The sequence below is a fragment of the Suricata suricatta genome, chromosome 2 (assembly GCF_006229205.1).
Source record: "Suricata suricatta isolate VVHF042 chromosome 2, meerkat_22Aug2017_6uvM2_HiC, whole genome shotgun sequence".
NCBI classification, from domain to species: Eukaryota; Metazoa; Chordata; class Mammalia; order Carnivora; family Herpestidae; genus Suricata; species Suricata suricatta.
Window position 1 is genome coordinate 60,302,007 of NC_043701.1, and position 15,490 is coordinate 60,317,496.

The 15,490-nt window shown below is 46.7% G+C and overlaps 1 protein-coding gene across 1 annotated transcript in view; it reads left to right on the forward strand.

Annotated features, from left to right (window-relative positions):
* Window positions 1–6,157: 6,157 nt before the first annotated feature.
* Window positions 6,158–15,490, forward strand: part of LAMB1 (laminin subunit beta 1) — a 66,176-nt gene continuing 56,843 nt past the window's right edge. Inside the window, exons 1-4 of the mRNA XM_029918696.1 lie at window positions 6,158–6,255; window positions 7,346–7,521; window positions 9,802–9,937; window positions 12,960–13,033. Of these exons, the coding sequence (XP_029774556.1) occupies window positions 6,219–6,255; window positions 7,346–7,521; window positions 9,802–9,937; window positions 12,960–13,033 (423 nt within the window). The 5' untranslated portion in view covers window positions 6,158–6,218. The remainder of the gene's footprint in view (window positions 6,256–7,345; window positions 7,522–9,801; window positions 9,938–12,959; window positions 13,034–15,490) is intronic.

Below are 15,490 nucleotides of genomic sequence, written 5' to 3' on the forward strand. Positions count from 1 at the left end.
TCTCTGTCCCTTGCCCTGTCTCTCTCTCTCCCTCCCTTCTTCCCTCCCTCCCAAAAATAAACATTAAAAAATATATAATCTTAGGCAGATTGTCATAAGAGGTAAACTGCGTTTAATAAATGTATTTCTAAAACACAACTATCAGGCACTATTGAGTGTTAGCTCAATTTGATGGTGGTGGTTTTCAAGCAACGGTTGTAAAACAAAAAACAAGCCTCAAATTTTGTATGCCGATGTGTTTTGTCCAAGCTCATAGCTCATCTGGAAAAACTTGTTAAGTCTTTATAAAGCAAATAGTTGTGATAATTTCTTAAACTTACAGTTACACAAATGTTGGTGAATCTAACCGTCAGCCTTGACAAAAGTTGACCTGAGAAACAAACAAAAGCCCTTACTTTTAAAGGTCTTAAATTGTATTCTATGTGACCTGGCAAGTAGCTGTGTTTTCACATTCTTACTGCCCCTCCTTCTTAAGCAAGGCACTCCTGAAAGAAGGTAGAGATATGATAATGTCGGGAAAATGAAACTAGTTCGTGACTAGTATTCAAGTCTTAAAATGTTTCATTGACTACATTTAGGTTAATCCTGCCATGAATCTAATTTTTAAAAAAATGTTAAGAGCTCTGCTAAGGTTCAGTAGCCTTACCTCAAACATTAATCTCTCTCCTCCTCATGTTTAAAGGGCCAGGTTAGCAACCAGATGTTACAATCCATAAACAAAGAATAAATAGTGAGCTGAAATGTGTCCCATTTAGTGATTCTATGGCATCCTCGTTAAATATAGAGAAGTAACTTTTTTTAAAGAGATTTGGAATTCACAGGCATAGATGGGTAGAAAGTGCCACCCTACACCTGACGGGATCTCAAGTATCTCCTTGGCTTTAGAGCTTTACCATTGTTGGGGGTGAAGTTCGGTGGGTTTGCAGCCCTGCAAAGAGCCTGCTGTAAAAAGCATGGATGTGACCTTCTTACACCTATTCTACAGACTCCCTTAAAACATTCAAATATAGACTGGGGTACTCATTTGTAACCTTTTCTTTTGAGCTATTTAAGAATAGGCAGATGACTGTTTTGAAGATAGTATTGATAAAGGTCTGCTTGAATCCTGATAAAGTAGGTCACATCGCAGTTGAAAACAAAAACCTCCCAGATCTCAGTCTACAAACAAAAAAAGGCTCATAACTCGGATGCTACCTGTCAGGAAACCTGTATCGGCTCAGGGAATGTCTGCCGGCTTCAGGCATAGCTGGATCAAGATATCCCAAGGTGGTACTTAACGATCTGCCCAGTTGCTTCCCCAAGTTCTGATTTTCTCTGTGGTTAGACTCGGTCTCAAGTAGCCACCACCAGCTCCATCCATAGAACTCCAAGCCCAGGGGGAAAGAGATTTTTCTCTATCACAAAAATTGTAGAAGGCACCTAACAGGAAAACATGAGTTGTATACCCATCTCTGAACCAAATACCAGAAGAAGGAGATGGAGGTGTACTGATTAGCCTGGAGCCTGTGGAGGGATTAGCTCCATCCAAATAACCTAGGGCTGACAAGGTCAAAGGACTAGTCCCCTCAAGAGTGTCTGGGTACTGTTCCCAGACAAAGGGACGCTAATACAACCCCAAACAGCAGCTTTGAGTGTATGGACTGAGACTGAAAATGATTCAGGCCTGATTCAGGCCTTCCATATTCTAGAAGGTGACACATTGCTATGTGCTCCCTTAATGGTTATACGGATGGGTTATTCGGTTGTAATTATTCATCCAACAAGCAGATATCAAGTGTATTCTGCATACTAAAAACTCTGCCCTTGGATGGGAATACAAATTCCAATAAAATACAGTCCCTGTCCTCAGAGAGCCCCTGAGGGCAAGGGCATTTGACCCAAAATTACAAATTACTGTCCCACATATTATAAGAGGTATTAGATGTAGGAAGTGCTCTGTGACATTTGTTCTAAATTTTCCTGGTCATGGAACTTTTTTTAGCTTCATTCTGATTCTCATGAAGTACTCTTCAATCTAATTTTCAAAACAGCCAAACTCTAGTATTTTTCATGAGAACAAAGTTAGGTGAACAGCTGGGTTTTAGAACCTGGAGGTCAAAGCCCAGAATGTGGCCTCCTTGTTACACTGTCAGTGCAGGACTTAAAATGGGACAGGTATGTGGCTTTCGAAGACTGTGAAGGTTACCTTGAAAGCAGTTGCTTTTTTCTTTTATTTTTCCAAGCAAATAACCAGTGCCTCAGGGAGGAAATTGTTTCACATCCTTTGAGACAGAACGGCCAACAATTTGGAGGCCCATCTGCCATTCAAGATGCTGCACGACTTTCCAGTAAAGACTGCCTGGTGCTGAAGCAGGTAGGTGGGTTCCCGTGCGGAATGAATAAGAGGGTAGGGGTGGTGTCAGCACCTCAGTGAACTCCATGAGCTTTACTAGCGAAAGTGATTCATTCTTCCTGAATTTGTAATATCAGAGAGGAAGAATTTGTTCGTGAGCGAAATTTGAAAGCGTTCCTAAAGTGAACTCCGGTCTGGTGATATTTCTTTTGCTACTTGACTAGGAATTCCTGTTAGGTAGAAAGTGGACGTTTAAGATTTAAAGACGTTTTTAGAACAGCGAGTCTAGTCTTTGTTTACTTCCATTCAAGAAGCATTTATTGAGCACCTACAGTGTGCCCATGTCACATTAGGCAACGTTTATGCACAAATCCATGTTACACAACACTTGGCCTAGACTCGCTGTCTGCTGGAGATAAGGCATAAACAAATAGTTATAGCGCTATGTCATTTATGCCAGAACAGGCTTTTACAAGATGCTGGTGGACAGACTTGGGGGTGGAGAGAGGGTAGAGATGAAGTCTATTTAAGTGGATGCTTCAAAGATGCATGGTAGTTCAGTAAACTGATGAGGTTGAGGAGGGTCGGTGGAGAGAGAAAGTATGAAGTATGCCCTGTGCTGGGAACGTGAGGCAGCTCATATGGGCTGAGGGAAGCCACTGAAGGCTTTTGAACAAGGGAATGCAGGATCAAGTGGGTACCTCAGAAATCCCTCTGGTGATGTTAGGATGAGACCAGGAGAAAGGGAGAGGGGGAATAGAAAAGGCAGCCAGGGAGGCTCCTGCAGGATTCAGACCAGACATGAGGGCAGACTGAACTAAGGCAAGGTGATGAGGTGGGAGCAAAGGGAGCATGGTGGCTAGTTGCTAGTAAAATAGAAGTGACAGGAGCTAGTGAAAGGAAGAGGTAAGGAGAGGGAAATGTCCAATACAAGTCCCAAGCTGGGCTGGTTTCAAGGAAGATGTGTATAGTCATCTCCAGAGGGTCCCGGGCTAGGCTTAATGCTCTGTTACCATCTTGAAATCATTAATTTTTGAACAAAGGGCCCACATGCTACTTTTCATTTTGCAGTGGGCCCTGAAAATCCTATAGCCAGTCTTTTTCCCAGGCTGGTCTTGAGCTCAGAGGTGAATCACGGTGCCAATAACAAATTGGAAGCAGAAGAACACATTTCATTCTAGGAGGGATGGGTGGGGAGAAGAGTTCAGTTTTGTAACACATGGACTTACGGGCCATCAAAGTAGAGTTATTCAATAGGCTGTCAGAAATGGGATATAAATTACAAGCAAGGCACAAGCTAGAGTTACAGGTGTAGGGTGAAGGTGGTGGAGAGGTTGGTCATGGATGAGAGTGGTTAGAGAAAAGAGAAGCTGGAGACAAAAACTTTGGGAGCAACTATGTTTAAGGGAAAGAGAGAGGAAAGAGAAATGGGAGAGAGAGTCAGTCCCTTGGTGAAATTTTGGAATGGTGTCCTGGAGGCCCAGGTAAAAGTCTCAAGAAGGGCATGATCATGTGAGATATGCCGCAGAGTTCCAGTAGGGAAAACGGCCATTGTACTTGGCAGTTAGAGGGCCAGTGGTCATCAGTGAGACCAGTGGTGGTGATGGGAGCCCTATTATAATGGGATGAAGGAGAAACCGAGAGGAAACAGAAGTGTGGACTATCCTTTCAAGCACCTGGGCTAGGAAGTCAAAAGGAGAAAAGGAGTAGAGACTATCTAGAATAAAGAAGCGTTTGGGTTTTTTTCCCTTTAAGATGGGAAAATGGAACAGGTTTGCATGTGAGAGCATTGTGCTTAGCAGGTCAGAGGAGGGCACGTGCTTCCAGAACAAAAGTATAGTTCCAGGACAGGGAATGGAGACAGATTCACCAATGGGGTGGTCAGATGGTGAAGGTATATTCTATACACTAGCCCCTGAACATGTGTGTTTAGAAAAAAAAAAAAAAACCCACTCAACAAATCTCTTAACTTTCTCAGTAATGTTTACTCCTGAGAATGAGATGGTCCGGAGAACAGTGCTATAGGTGAGTAACTCTTGGCAATCTTTGAGAAGACCCTGACCAGGGAAAAATAGCACTGTGAGAAGCAGGGAGGGCTCGTGAAAGAGGCAGAACTGAAAGATGCTTGCAGTATGTCCCGATGGAAACCTAATAAGCAACTTTGGCCCAGGGTATTAAGAGCTCAACAAGGGAGAAAACATTTGCCTTGGAATATTTTTTAATTAAGCTCTGAAGACCTTCCATTGCAATATTAAACCCTCACAACAGCACCTGCTTTCTCTGTGTTTTCGGGGCTGCTTGGATCCTTGGGCATTAGTTGGAGGCAAAAATCTCCCGAGGCTACAACAGGGCAAGTGCTGATTTAGTGAATAATTAATGCATCACCAAAACCTGAGGCTCCAGCCTTCCTCAGCAGAAAGGAGTTTTATAAACCCATAAAGCAGCTTTACTCTGTGGTCTAATGATTAAACTTTCCCTGGGACCGATTTCATGGCAGCTAAGTTAAAAGCCGAACCAAGTAGCCACTTAAACCCTTCTACCTGGGGTAACTAACAGCAAGCAAAATCTCCGGACTGGACTAACTGGACTCCCCTTATTCAGGGCACTAGTGCACAAACCCCGGCTTTGACTCCATCCATCCTCTGCTAAGGCAGCAGAATTGGGCTAATTCACTGGAAGGGCTGCAGTCTGGCCGCCAGCCTGTCTTCCCGCCCCCCTCCCCGCCCCCTAGGAGATGGGGGAGCTTCTTTTTACCCCTTATTTGCACGCAGGGCCATTAGAAGAAGCCCTCTCTCCCCACAGAGTTCCTCCCTGGAATTGCTCAGGTGGTGCTTCGTGGAGGCGGTGAAGTGTGTCTCATTCGTGGTTGAATCAACTCTGTCACAGTGAGATGGGAAAAAAAGCTTCACCAGCAATTGTTTCGTTGGAGAAATGCCCTTAATTGGAGCCATCATCTGGATTTAGGTAAGTAGGTTTTTAAAAAGCTGGATGAAATGGGCAATTCGATGCCACGGCCACCTGGGTGGCAGGTCCCGAATAAATGTGCGCGCAAAGGAAGCCTTGGGAAGACCAGTTTCGTCGCTTCCCGTAGTGACATTAGCGATGTCGCGTCTGGCCCAAGCTCCGCGATCCCGGATTCACTTCTTTGTAAGGCAACAAACCTGACAGGTCGACCCTCTTTCTAAAGGGTTAACCCGCCTTTCCCGGGCGCCCGGGGCGGGAGTTTGTGGCCCCGGGTACCCTTTCGTGACTCACCCCTTGCAAATGTAAACGCCCGAGTGCGCGCGGGAGGTCCCACCGGGGTGGGGGTGGGGGCTCTCGCAGCGATCCCGGCACCTACCTCCGCCACCAGCCCAGACGCGGCCCCCCGCCCCCGCGCCCCTACTGGCGATGCGCACCCCGGGGCGGCCCCGCGGAGAGCCTGCCGCCTGCGGCCACCGCAGGCGCGGCCTTAAAACAAAAGAGGCGCCCCGGGAGGGTGGGACCCGGACCTCACCCCCTCCCCCCTGGCGGTGGCCGCCCGCCCCCTCAGCCCCTGCTCCCTGTGTGCGCATGAGCGGAGGCACCTCCCCCGGTTCCTCCCAAGGCTAAACTTTCTAATTCCCTTCTTTGGGCTCCGGGCTGCGGGGAGAGCGCTCGCGCCGCCCGGGTAGGAGGACAAACTGGCTGCGTGATTTTTTTTTCCCCTCCCGACCCTCCGACCCCCTGCTTCCGTGGGAGCGGCAGGAAATGGAAGGGCCCCTCTCCTCTCTCTGAACATTTGCTCTTTTTTTTCCCCCTTGCCTCCACCTCTCCAGAAAGGAAGACGAGAAAAAGGGGGCAGGCGGCTCAGCGGGTGCGTTCTCCCCTCTTCTGCAGTATCCCCTCGGCTGTGCAGGCACTGGCCATGGGGCCGCTCCAGGTGTTCGTTTTCGGTTTCCTAGGTAATCGCGCCGACGCGGTGGGGGAGAGGTGGGGACTTGGACTGGGAGGGAAGAAACCCCACAAGCTGTTTGACCCGGCTTCGTGGGAGCCTGGGGGAGCAGGAGCGGGGCTGGGGTGAGAATCGCGCCCCGGGGTTAAACGCTGGCGCCCTCGGTGGCGGCTGGGGACTGCGCTCGAGGATCACGGCGGACCCGCATCCCAGAAGCTGTGTGCCCAGAACCGGGGTCCGCGGCCCCTGCTTGGGCTTTGCACCTTTGTCCTGTGCTCTCCGCGGCTGGGGGGGCAGGGGCAGGCCCCCTGGGATGGGTTGGGGAGCTCGAGCCCTGGAGCCCTTTTCCCAGCCAAGTGCCCAAGCTGAGCGCAGGCTTAGTCCTGGGAACTGATTGGGGCCATGTGGCTTCAATTAACCATCGCTGTTTGCCCCCGGATGGCGCCATTAAACAGCTGGACCGGGTGCTTCCCCGGAATGACGGAGCGTTGAAGCTACTCCAAAGTCGCAGGGACGGTTCACTCACCCCTTGATCGCGAAAGCGGCGTCCCCTGCGAGTCCTACTGCCTCGCCCCCAGCAAAGCGCCCCGGCCCCCCGAGCGTGCACGCACACACATTCTCGACCCCACACGCACAGATCTCCTGGCACACACACTCACGGTGCCCAGAGGATGCACAGGCTGCTGCATTCACAAGGTTCATACACTCACCCGCATACTTGCGTGCACATGGGTGTTTCGCCTTGTCCCCTCCCCACACAAGGGTCCGGGCACAGGCAAGTCGAGATGGCTGGCCTGTACGTCTGCCTTTTGTGACCTGAGCTGCTGCTTCGGGACGGATGTGAGTGGGCTTGAGTGTCCCTGGGTCTCCAGGGAATGAGGTTCTAGACTGCTGGACAAACTTGATATCGTGTCTTTCTGAACCCTCTCCACGTCCTGGCCTCTCCCTCGCTCATCTTTCCCTTGTGCCTCTTTTTTTCGGTGCATTTCTGCTTTCTTCTGAATCTACTCCCTCCCCGCTCCTGCTTGTTGGTTTTGCTTGGGCTCGCTCCCGATTTGTGCACTCCTCCCCACCTGCCGTGTCGCCTGCCCTTTCCACAGCCCTGTGCGGAGCCCAAGTGCGCGCTCAAGAACCCGAATTCAGCTATGGCTGCGCGGAGGGCAGCTGCTACCCCGCCACCGGCGACCTTCTCATCGGCCGAGCACAAAAGCTCTCGGTGACCTCGACGTGCGGGCTGCACAAGCCTGAGCCCTACTGTATTGTCAGCCACCTCCAGGTGAGGGCAGAGACCGCAGCTCAAGGCTGTGTGCGCACTCCTCCTCCAATCCAGACCACAGGGTCAGGCGCTGGGGACTCCACATCCTGCCAGCTCTTCAGATAGGAAGTGCGGCCAGTCGGGGAGTCCCGGGATTAGACGGCTTGCTCACCCTTTTTTGCTCCATCTCCGTTTGCACAGTTGTTTCCGCCAAACATTTCCTGCTGCCCCCACGGCCGGCCGACATAGTCACTATGGAAAGTCAGGGCCGCAGACTGAACGGACCCTGCCATGGATCCTGACGCGAGGCCTCCAAAAGTCTTTTCTAATCTGTCCTCCTTGGAAATGTGCATAAAAGATAGTTGATCCTCTATTTCTTAGACTTGAATAGTGATCTTGGGTTTCTCCTAAGCCTTGCCCTTGCAGGAGGGGTATTGCAGCCCTGACGTGTTTTGAGAGGTCACTCCAGCCACTGGACCTGATATTCTCTCTTGCGGTGCTATTCCCATCTATCCAACAGCAGAGACTTCTTCAAATGCCCTGGTTGCCATGGTACCCTGGTAGTGGAGGACCAAACTGAAATTTCAGGGTGTCCTTTCTAAAAGTAGCCCTAGGAGATCTTAGATGTCAAAAGTCCTATTTTTAAAAAGTCCAAACTAATATTAAAAGAAGACACAAAACATAAACTACCTAGAATCAGAAGTCTTTTCCTTATTTATTTAAGTACACTGATATTTCTGTCCTCGAAAGGAAGCCAAAGGCAGGCTAGTCACACATGGAGGACAAGGCCAGAGCCAAATGCTCCAATTTTGGTCCACCCACCTACCTGGGAAAAGGGTGGTGTTGTACCATTTGCACCACAGATGTCTTAAAATGGAGTCACGTTTACAAAGCAGAGAGAGAGCCCATTCTGGTGACTTGAGAAATTAAACCAAAGGAATGTGGTAAAGTGGATTTTGCTCGTTTGCTTCCAGGTTTATACAGATATGTCTAGACTGCTTCCTCCTGATTAGAAGGGTGGCTATAATTAAACTTCTTTTTTTTTTTTTTTTTTTAAGTTCTGGTAATTGTTCTCCAGTGTTAGTTTTCTTGACTACAAGTTAATGAAGGCAGTTGATGTTACCTTTTCTAATATTAGCATGTAAATTTTACCTACAATATTATGTTAACATTTACTTCGGAGGCGAGGACATCCTGTAAATGAATCACCAGATTCTGATGCCGGCTTTGACCAGAATGAGAATTGACCTGTTTGTCTTAAAGGCCAACCAGGACCAAACTCTCTGGTTGACGTGATTAGCCCTGAAAGCACGGAGTGCTCTCTACAGATAGCAGAGCTGAGAGAAAGGGCCTGGCTGTGCGCTTTACTCAAGCATTTAATGGGTCTGAAAACTGAGGCAGGAATCCTAAGTATTTTGTCCAGGGTCCCATTACATTCCTGACTTCTGTTCTCTTTGTCTTAGTACATCTCTTGGCCAGTCCCTAAACCCTTTTGGGAGGAAGGTGATAACTAATAGCTAAATAAATACAAACATAAGAGCCCAGTCCATTGGTTATTGTCCTTCTCAGAATATTACCCCTGATTAAATGTTGTCTGTGAGATGTATGTGACCTCTGTGGGTGCCAGTCTTAGTCCATGTTGGCCTTCTATGAGTTGGTCTATTTATAGTGGGTTCAACACAGCAGGTCCCCACTTCCCCAATATCCTGAGTACTATGTGAATGTTCCCTTTAAGCCACCACCCCTGATTTGCTGCTGGGGGAGTGCAGAGGCTCCGAAAACTGGTTCATATTTCCCAAAGCTGCTTAAATACATTTGCCTAACACAAATGTATTAGGCCTCTGCATTATGTCGGTTTTAGAAAATCAGGCCACGTGAATTGTTCTTTTTTTTTTTTCCTTTCATTTCTCAGTTTGCTTTAAAGCATGTCAGCAAAAATTCTCTAATGCCTCTTCTGCGTTTTTGCTTTAAGAGGAAGCTTTCCTAGCTGTTCATGGAGATGAAGGCTTAGGCCTAGAAATTTCATTTTGATTCAAGTACTGGCTTGTGGAAACAATGCCTTCTTTTACTTTTGACCTTGAATTGACAAGAGTGGAGGAAATTTTCAGGAGTAATTCATACTCCATGAGTTAAAAAGTAGAAGGCATATTCTATGGCATGGAAGTAATTTGGGCACATTCATTGTGCTTGAAGCAAGTAGGTTTGATTTTTGTATTGTGGGCTTGATTTTTGAGGTGTGTGTGTGTGTGTGTGTGTGTGTGTGATTGTTTTGTAGACTCATGAAACTAACTTTGCTTTCAGGAGGACAAAAAATGCTTCATATGCAATTCACAAGATCCTTATCACGAGACCCTCAACCCTGACAGTCATCTCATTGAAAATGTGGTCACTACATTTGCTCCAAACCGCCTTAAGATTTGGTGGCAATCCGAAAACGGTATGTGGTTGGTGTGGGAACAAGTAGTTGTGTGGAGTGTGATGGGTCACCTGGAAGGGTTCACAGGCTTCTGGGTATTTGTAATCTTGATTGATTTCTCTGCCCTGTAATTATGGTCTTTGGCAGATTTACTGCCTGAAGCACTACCTTCACATGGTAAAATCTGATCTCCTTCCTGAAGCATGCACTTTCTATAAGAAAGCAGTCTTTCATGCTAGACCAAAGGGGAATTTCCTGGTCCTTATCCTGAGGGGAGCCTTTACGGGGGCAGTGAGGAGGTGGGGGTGGGAAGGCCCTGAACTATTTCAGGTCCTTAATCTTCCACAAAATAGAGCATCTTTCATTTGGATTAATCGCAAAGAAAAGGGTAGAATCAGTCCCGATCTCTACCATCACCTTCCTTGCACCTCGAGAAAATCCAGTAATAGTACTATGAATCAGCACTAGATCTAATTTTCTAAAGACTCTTGTCAACATGGATATGACCCCAACTCAGTTCCTTTAATGAGTGTGGGAACCCAGCCCTTTTTTCTTTACCTTTTGGGTTTGGGTTTAGTAAATTCATTAAATTTATTGTTACTTGACCAGGAAACAGCCCAAATTAGTTTTGCATTGGTTTCAAACTTGAATGCAGAACCTTAGGAAATAAAGGTGGAGTTCTTGTGTCTCTTAATTAACAGTGTACCATTAGATATTTCAAAAGAGTACAAGAATTTTGGCTCTCAAAAAAGTGAACCTAGGAATGGTCATAGAAAGCATGGAATGTACTAGACCTTTTTAGTACATGCCCTACACCTGGGAAATTTTTGGATGTTTGCGGTCATTTAACATTCTGTAAATAGGAAACTCCTTTAATAGACTTCCTTATCATTGATTGTGAAATTACACATGCTTTCTAGAAAACTGTTGGTTTCTGGGGAGGATTGATTATTGGTCAGCCATGGGACCACATTGGTTACCAGATTGAGACAGACTGGTCCTTAGGAAGCATGTATCAATTAGAGCCTTATCAATTCTTAGAGGAGCTTATCTTGGTTCACAGTTCAGTTTGAAAGAGAAGTTTCTGTAAATCTGTAACTAAGTCACAGAGGACTTCTGAAATCGCATAGAGCTTATTCCAAACAGGGAGCAGGAGCATGTCCTGACGGCCCACATTCTTCCAGCTAAATGAAGAGGCAGAAGGATGCCTCTAAAAATAAATAATAAAAAGGATGCCTCCATATGAGTATCTGGTTGATAGAAAAATGTTCATCATGTGGTAGAGAAGGGTTCTTGTTGGTCACGTCAGGACTTCATCAATTTCTGCAACTTTGAATTTGTGGGACAAGGGAGTTCCACATGTCAGAAGGAAGAGATTTTCAAGTAGAGGGACTGTGTTCTCTATCATGAGATTAGATGAGGTTGGGCTGGGGATGAGTCTTCCGAAAGTCAGACTGATGAGTCCTGCCCCTCCGTGTTGTCTGATAACTCACCATTAAAGTGATGTGGAGTGAGTTTATGGATGTGAGTTTGTCCATTTTCTGAGGGTCTTGCCCAGGTTGGGCGTGATGGCCTCATATTACCGGGGCTCAGGCGTAGAAACAGGCTTGCTGTGCATGGCTACTTTTCACGAGCCCTTCCTAGTGATCTATTTCTAGGTCTGACAGAAATCACATACTCTGTAGGAGAATAATCTGGAGTTTTCTTCCTGTATTTAAAAAAAAAAACTTTAATGCTTTTATCAAGTTATAAATCTCAAGTGGAATGTGCTTTTAGTGTCCACACTGTAGCATATTTTCATATATTGCAGAAATGGTACTAGTTCTGTTTGTACTTTACATTATTTTGTTAGCTCTTCATTTTGTACAAATCTTGTGGGTTTTTAAAAGCCTGGGAGGGAAGAACCACATAGTTGCTGGGCTAACATTTCACTCAGAAATGCCCAGAGGAGGTTTATAAGACGGTTCTTGTTGATAAGTTAGATAAGGTTAGTTAGTATGATTATAATGTTTTTCTTTAACATTCCAGCTAACTCATATCCGTTCCAGTGACCACCATCTCTCCCCCCACCCCCCACAATTGACTTGGCAGTTTTCCCATAGGAGAGTTTATTTCGAAAGTCCGACTGATTTCCTGAAAATACACCAGCCTGTGACATGATTCATTCTGACACATTCCTATCTTCCTGCAGTTAAGACTTCTTATGCTTTAGAAGGTAGACCCCCAAAGCACACTCAAGCACAGGAAACAGGGGCCGCCCTCCTTTAGCACACAGTCGGGCTGAGGGCCCAAGATTAGAGAGGAGGTACTTTCTATCTCTGGAATTCCAGTGGCCTTTTTTGTGTGGTGGGACTGCCCGACCCGCAGGGGATGGTGCAGAGCCTCATTTGTTTGTTCAGGCTTTCCCCCTGAAAGGGAAGATGCTTTTATTTGTTCTGGGCCGGTTTGTTTATTTGACTGATTCTTTGTCTTTGGCTTTGTTTTTCGGTTGTGGTGATACATCCAAAGGCTTCCCCATCAGGGACAGGTCTTTCCAAATGGGAGTAGATCTAACAGATGTGGTAGACTCTTATTTTTTTGCTCCTGCATAAAAAAAGGAATATTTGTATCCCTCCCCACCCTCCCAGGATTCCGTCCCCTGCCTTAGGCTGCAAGCTACACCCCCACTGTGCACAGGAAGTGACCCCTTCCTTTCCCCTTGGAGAATCCTTTGGCTAAGAGGATTTGGGAAGATGTTTTACTTTGTCCTAAGTAGAAGCTGTCTTTTTTGACAGCGACTCGAGGCATTCCGCCAGGTGTCTTGTTCCAGTGAGCAGACTCCATATGCGGAACTCCAGACTGAGTTGAGGAAAACTGAAATTCATTCTGGCCTGTGCCTCACTGCCCAAGCCAAGACCAAGGTGTCTTGTCTTCAGCCTCACTTTCAGATAGAGGGTTTCTATGCAGGGCATAAAGATAATTCAAGAAAAATAGTCCCGACCGTTCACAGATGTTCCCGTTTGCCTTACTGTTTCCTTTCTGACTTTTAAAACCGCTCCTATAGGCGTGGAAAACGTAACTATCCAACTGGATTTGGAAGCAGAATTCCATTTTACTCATCTCATAATGACTTTCAAGGTAAGGAATTCGTCACTTTCTCACAAATGTCACGTGGGGAGCGCTGTGGGATTCCCTGTTCGGTATGGATGTCTGTTGTGAGTTGGCGTCGATGGGAACCTAAATATTATTGTTGCCATAAATTGGGATAATTGAGCAGCTTTTTTAAGATGGGCCTGAATAACTATGTTTAACAAATACTCTATCTTCATGGCAAGAAAGAGAGAGCCGCTATTCTAAGGTAATTCAACTGTAAACTTTTAATTAGACCTCTTTTTATTTCCCCATGGAGAGAGGCGGCTTTGACTATCTCCCAAACCACAATAAAACATCTGGAGAGTAAATCCCTGCTCCTCATGGTGATGTTTTAATGCTGAGCCTGGTAACTGCAAAAGAAGTGTATTGTCTTTACTTTTCAAGGTTTTGCAAAATCTATGGGAACAGCTTTACAGTTCCTTTGGAACAGTGTATGCCTACTTAAATGTGGATTTTTTGCATCCTTTTTCTTTTAGAGATGTAAAATGACCCCAGGGCTAGGGAATTTCTCTGTACAAAGTCCCTTTGTTTCTTCATAAGCAGCTGCCTGGAAATGACCGACTTCACATGGCTTAAAGTACATGTTGATGCACATAAAACCCATAATTTACTTACGACTTCTCAGATGAAAATCACTTTTGAGTAGTTTGGGGTTGGAGTTGGGGGCCTTCTCTGTACCCCATCAGGTTAGAAAAAGGTGCCAGGGATAGATTAAGCCACAAAAGTCTCCCCATGTCCTCCACCAAAGCCTGGGAGGTCAAGGAGCATGGGTGGCATGGAAGTCAGACTGTAACAGGATGTAGACTGCTGGTTCCCAGGCCTGAGCCCCTCTCCTCGATCCCCTGCCCAGAAATGCTGTTGCTCCTGGGGAGGAAGGTTTACACTATGACACCGGATACTGGCAGAGAGGTTGGGGGGGGACTTTCCGTAGGCAACTTGACACCGCGCCCCCTCCCATCATTACCCATGCCCTCTGCTTAAAAGCAAAACTCAGCCATGCATGAGGATGTTGCCTTCATGTTATGTGACACCTAAAAATACACAGAACTATCATTATTTATGTTGATGGTCCTAGCTTCTCATTTGGAAAGTGCATCTGTTCTCATACACGGGTAGTTGTGAGTTCGCTCACATCCAGGAGTCCTTTGGGTATATACTGCCATTAATTACTCATTCAAGTGAGTACAGTGGGCCAGTGATGAAATTCTGCACTCAGATGCCGAAGGTCAAACAGGAGGCAGGGACTGAACTGGGACATGAAGAAAAGGTGCAGGTTGTCCAACTGTAGTTAGAGAGAATTCAACCTCTGGGCTTTAGATCATGTGCGAAAAGCAACATCTATGGATTTGGACACACTTGGAGATAAATCTCCGTCCTGCCCCTGTTGGCATGTGTGGCCAGAACTTTTGGTTCCTCTTTGGAAGGAAGAGTGGGCAGAATAAGAACACCTATATTCAAGGGCCATGTGACATAACCCTCCAGAAGAGGCGTACTCTTGCTACCTGGCATATACTGGGAATGTGATAGCTTTTATATATACTGATGCTTGGCAGGTAGTGACTGCTCTACAAACATTTAATGAATATGTGCACAAAGGAATCCAGCCATCTTCTGTTTGTAAGAATCTGCCCTGGGGGCGAATGCATACTTGCAGATAACTTATATCACAGAATGTGCCAAGAGCCCTAGCAGACATTCAGATGATGTACAGTATTAGCGGTATTAGCACGGAGGACGGTGAGAGTGATCTTAGCCCGGGATAAAGAGGAAACTTCGTGAAGAGTGGTCTGGGACTGTGTTTGACCTGGGCCAGGAAGGGTGAGCAGGATCTCAGTGGGAGGAGATAGAAGAAAAGCCATTCTTGGCAGAGGAAACTGTCTGAGAGCAAAGCTCTGGTGGTGGACCATTCGGGCAGAGTTTGCTCAGTGTAGATGAGCATTGAGCTCAGGGCAGTGAGTGGGAAAGTGAAGTAAGGTTACATACAGTCAGAAGGTCCTGGGCCCCTAGCTGAGGGGTGTGAATTATATAGGAAATAGGGAGCCACTGACAAAGAAATGAGACTGTATTTCAGGAAGATAGCCAAGGGGATATACAGAGGAGGGCGTAGGACAGTGAGAACCAGGGGCGCGTGGTGAGGCCCTTATTGAGGTCTGTGCTAGTGGGGGGCTCACCTGAGAGTGCTGGTGTTAAAGCAGAGATGGGCCTGATTGTCAGGTAGGAGGGAGCTGCCCCAGCAACCCAGGAGTCCTGGAAGTATTACTGGAAAAGCTTTTTCAAATCACGCATCTGCCCTCGCTGCTATAGTCTGTTACGGCCACTGATATGCCTTTGAGAATCCTTGCCCACTTTCCATGGGAATCGTCAGTTGGATTCTCTGGGATCAAAGGTTCATCCTCAGGGGGGCCTGGGTGGCTCAGTCAGTTAAGCATCTAACTTTGGCTC